General features: G+C 56.3%; 2 protein-coding genes across 3 annotated transcripts in view; both read right to left on the bottom strand.

The window, feature by feature from the left end:
* LOC113212602 (dual specificity protein phosphatase 10-like) overlaps nt 1–4,933 on the bottom strand; it is an 84,656-nt gene that overhangs the window by 53,532 nt on the left and 26,191 nt on the right. The gene's annotated exons all lie outside the window — the stretch shown is intronic.
* On the bottom strand, nt 2,961–4,188 carry LOC113212909 (uncharacterized). Its single transcript, XM_026431772.2, has 3 exons — nt 3,958–4,188; nt 3,453–3,893; nt 2,961–3,317 (listed from the first exon to the last, which is right to left on the bottom strand). Exons 1-3 carry the CDS (start codon nt 4,012–4,014, stop codon nt 3,009–3,011), a joined length of 807 nt encoding a protein of 268 aa, XP_026287557.1. The 5' UTR covers nt 4,015–4,188; the 3' UTR covers nt 2,961–3,008.

The raw sequence follows: 4,933 nt of genomic DNA, 5'->3' as shown, positions 1-4,933 counted from the left end.
CTCTCAAGATGCAATGTCAAAATTTTTAAGTTCAAGTTTCCCTCCCCACTTCATAGGCCAATTTTTACCCTATTATGTTTAACCATATTTAATTAAATCTTCTGCTCTTACCCTTCTTGTCCTTGTCGACTCCGTGCTGTTTTGTTCAGGCCCATTTGACCCGTTTCCGACCACAGGTTGTTTGCAGGGCTGGAAGGCCACCTCCCCTCCGCCGAGCCTGGCGGCCTCACCTCCCCCACCGCTAGATGGCGCCCCGCTGCTCCGCCGCGTCCGCCCCGCGGTCTCTGTTGCGCGTCCGAAGCAACACTGTCGGTTGAGAATACAAGGGAAGGAGAGGAGGGGGTGTTGAAAATCTCCCGAGTCCACATCGACAAATTCCAGCTTCAGGGTCCAGGGCAAGAGCCCTGCATTGTATACTTCGACGTTAGACCAAACGTCAATGAATGGGCGAGGGGCCTCCTCAACTCAGGAAGTCATGTGAGCCAATCATCTCCAACACCGCCATGGCGAAGAAAATGGGCAGTATTTGGGAATCTTCAGAAAAAATATACTAATATTATCGACGGGTGTCAATAAAGAATGTCAAACGTACTTGGCCAAGGAACAACCCACACTTCACTTCTCATAGACAATCAGATTCTCCAGGCAGAAAAATATGGTAATTCTAAAACTGCCTTTTCAGAATATGTCCCATCTGAAAAAGAGTGAAAGGCATTATATCGATAGATGCATGTGCGTCTTGTAGGCCAGCTTGTTCTCATGCGATTCAGATCTCAACGTCCGACCCGATGGAAATGGTAGCCCTGTAGCGGGGAAATGCAAACGCATATCTTACAAGGGAGCCAAGAAACTAAATATTTTGCCTGCTTTATTCCTTGGGTCTGGGCCGGGGCCGACAGCAGAGCTGTGCTAGCTGCTGGCATGGTGTACCAGGGGTGTTCCAGCTCCCCTCAGTCCCTTCTGCAAAGCACACATTATATACCCTTGCGCGCAGGCTAGCCCCCCTCCCCCCTTTTCTCCTCCCCAGGTCCCTGTGTGTCGGTACAGCTGTATGAATATTCAAGTAAAGCAAGCAGGGCCAGGCGAGGTAGGATGGGGTGGGGCAGGAGGGGCAGGCCGGGCGTGCTGAGCGAGTAGTTTTTGGCTGAGCGGAGCCGGGAGGCGCACTCTGACGCCGCGGCGGCCATCGATTTCAGGCGCTAACGAGATAACTGCGCCGTGGCGTGATCTGGTGAGGTTCCCACAGGAAATTGCGACGGGCCTTGCCTCACCGGAGCCCTCCACGCCCGCGCCGCCGCCGCGCGCCGCGCCTTCCGCCGCATGCCGTGATCGAGACCCGTAAATATACTTCAGCATAGAGCCCCACACGAGGCGGCAAAGGGATGCTCTGTACCGTGCCACGACCTGGACGCTACAGTCCAGCCCACAAATAGAGCCACCGGCAGACCATGGTCTCTGGATGTAGTGTTGTGGCGATGTACCTACTGCACACCTTTCCCTGTGGCTGAGAGGTGTAGGGGTTGAGGGGTAGAGAGACCAAGGGGGAGGAAGCATGAGCTCGCCCAGGCGAGGCCGAGCCTCCCCCTCCCCCCCTCTCCCCTCCGACCTCTCACCTCGGGCGTCGGGGCGCGTCAAGGCGCCCTGTTTAGCATCTCAGAGACGGAGCCCTCCAGCGCCATGGGAGGTATTGGAGGACAAAGGCGAAGGTAATCATTTGTTGGAGGCTGGAGGCTGAATTACGTTGCGCCCAGACTAACCTCTGCTCTGAAAGGGAAAAACAACCACCGGAACAAACTCTAAAGTCGTGTTAAGTTGACACACGAAAGCGTTCTGGAGCGTGTTGTATACTCGCTCATGACGGCCGTTAAGTGACGGTAGATAGACGAACATTTTTGAACGGGGTATACCTATTCACCCCTGTTCAGCCAACTAGGGCTCTTCAGGGTGAGACTAATCAGCCGCATGCGGTACAGGTTTAACTAAAAAAAGGCTGGCACCTGCCACAACCCCTCACCCCACCCCCTCCCCCTGCACGGAGAGGAAGCTATGGTAAATCCAACGGTAACTGCTATCACACAATGGCTGTCTATAAGTATTCTCTGTAGCTCCGAATTGTAACTTACATTCATAATTTCTTCTGGTTTCGATGGTGAGTAAATCACACCCAAAAGACCGTTTAGTCCAGAAAACCAAATTCAAACCTGATAAAATTCCAACTCTTCAAACCAAATTTTATTCGTGGAGGTAAAATAATTTCGTGAAGCTCAATCAGTTTGATTGGTGCAAACACATTTAGTTAAAAATGAGGTCACTAAATTTTAAATTGGTTTTCGAAAATAAATTTTTGACTCCTGCAGCCCTGATTTAGTCGTATCAACTCAATGGTTCTCTGGGTGCAAAATGCTGCGTTGTGCCTCAAATTTTGTTCTCGTCCAGCACGCAGCTACAAAAATGGATGGGGTGACCCCATGCTTCTTCAAAGCAAGTCGGCGAGGCCTAGAAGGTCGTCCCAGTCCCACTCGGTCCCCCGCGACCGCTGCCTGTGCCGGGTGCGGGAGGCGTGGCCGGGTCGAGTGCGCACAGGTGTCTTGCGCGTCGTGGACTGCACCGCCTTCACGGAGGTCCGAGAGGGAGCCACACTCTCCCTCCCGATGGCTTCACAAGGCTGCCAGGGCGTCCAGGAGGAGCTGCCGGCCGGGTCGCTGCGGGGCGGCCACGACTCCGTTTTGACAGGGCCACGCCGGCCACGCCGCCCTGGCACGCCGCTCGTCGTCGACGGCGTGGTCTTAGCCCACCGGGGCCACCGCAGCCTCAGCGCCGCGTTGCTTGTGGGCAGCGGCCGCCACTGCCCCGCACCCTCGAGGCCGCGCCCTTGGTCAGAGCCGGGCAGGGTCGGGCACCACCAGCGACTGAGTGTCACGGGTCGCATCACGGCGGGATTAAAAGAAAGAACAACCGAGTGCTGTGCTGTCGTGTTTAGTGGCGGCCGGCAGGGGGGGCGCTAGCGGTTACAGCAGTGGTCCGCGCATGCTCGAGTTATACACGACAATGGACGAGTGGGCGTTCCTCCGGCGCGCGTAGTACCTGGCCGTCTCCGGGGTGCCCTGGTTGCCGCCGGCCACCTTGATGCACTCGGCGGTGCTCAGGCTCGAGGCCATGGCCTGTGCCTCACGCACGTGCGCGCCGGTGACGGTGCAGTGGCGCGCGGTGCCGTCCACCAGCACGGCCAGCTGCGCGCTCACGGCGCCCACCTCGCCGCCCAGCAGCCCCAACTGCCCGCCGAGCGGCGCCACCTGAGTCGCCTTGCACATAGCGCCCTGCACAGAGATGACATTTTTCAAAACAAATTTTTAATTAAAAATTGATTTAAAAAAATAGATACGATCATTTAGAAACGCGGCCACCATTTAACTACTTTACTATTCCTGCTTTTAGCAAACCATTGACCTCACCATGAAACCCGTCTGCTCGTCGCACTGCTCCGCCTGCTGGTGCACGCGGTCCACATAGTCATTGATGTTGCCGGTGACCTGCGCTACGCTCTGCACGATGTCCGGGATGCCCTTGGGCACTCTATCGCGCACGCAGGCCAGCGCGTCTGCCTCCACCTCCTCCAGGAGGCGCTTCACAGTGGCCTCCTCGGGGCAGGTCGTCGCCGGCACGTCAGGGTTGAGCCACTGCGCGTACGACACCGACCAGCGCCACGAGCTGCCCAGGTCGGCGACGTACAGGCGCACCTTGTCCTGGGCCAGCGGCAGGCCGTTGGCCGCGGTCGCGTTGAGCTCCTGCAGCGTGCGCTTGAGGCTGTCCGCGCCGGCCGCCACCCCGGATACGATGCTGTCCGTGATGGAGGTGGTGGAGGCGAGGACGTGCGCCCAGGGACCCATCACCACCTGAGGGAGGCAGCGGCGGTCAGGGGGACACCGAGGGCATGCGTCTCGCTCTGCGCTCACTCACCTGCAGGGCGGCGGGGGCGGCCCACACGGCCAGCAGGAGAACGGGCAGGTTGCTCATTGTGTTTGTCTAGCAGGCCGTGGGCTGGGCCCCGTACTTATAGGCCGCGGGACGGCGCGCAGCTGGCGCGGGCCGCCACCTCAGCGCCAGCCTCGGCGCCAGCACCAGCATGGCGACGACTGGGTATCGCGCGCGGGTGTTCGAGGCCTCGAGAGTGCGAACGATAAGTGTACGTCGCAGCGGTCCCCGGGAGGGGACACGGAGTGGGGGCTGAGCGGGGGAGAGGGTTAGAGAGGGGGGAGGGCGCAAGCAGCCTATCGCCCAACATAACAGTCGTGACATGTTCGCTAAAACAAACACAACCGTTCTGTCACGACTGAAAATAAAGCAATGACACATTTGGCAAATTCGCCGAAGCGTGATCCCAGCGCAAGAGAATAATTGCATATGTGTTGTCTGATGCTAGGGTGCTGACGCATTTAAAACATGCAGTTTAAAATGATGTTATTAGAGTGTGGCAATGAGGCCTATCCTGCTAGTGAACGTCCTTAAACCGTTCGAAAAGTCAAGTCAAGAAAAACAAACTAAAATCCTATGAACTTTTTTGTTAATAGCTTACTGAAATCTGTAAACATGCTCCACTTATTACTATTTTTAAAAATACACCATTACGTTGCGCCCAGACTAACCTCTGCTCTGCAAGGGAAAAACAACCACCGGAACAAACTCTAAAGTCGTGTAAAGTTGACACACGAAAGCGTCTGGGGCGTGTTGTATACTCGCTGATGACGGCCGTTAAGTGACGGTAGACAGACGAACATTTGTGAACGGGGTATATCCATTTACCCCTGTTCAGCCAACTAGGGCTCTTCAGGGTGAGACTTATCAGCCGCATGCGGTACAGGTTTAACTAAAAAAGGGCTGGTACCTGCCACAACCCCAACGGTAACTGCTATCACACCCCGTACAGAAAAATTCG

This window comes from Frankliniella occidentalis, unplaced genomic scaffold, assembly GCF_000697945.3.
Source record: "Frankliniella occidentalis isolate FOCC.00 unplaced genomic scaffold, Focc_3.1 Scaffold10, whole genome shotgun sequence".
NCBI lineage: Eukaryota > Metazoa > Arthropoda > Insecta > Thysanoptera > Thripidae > Frankliniella > Frankliniella occidentalis.
Note: the sequence above shows the minus strand (reverse complement) of the source record. Positions and strands in the feature narration are given on the sequence as shown.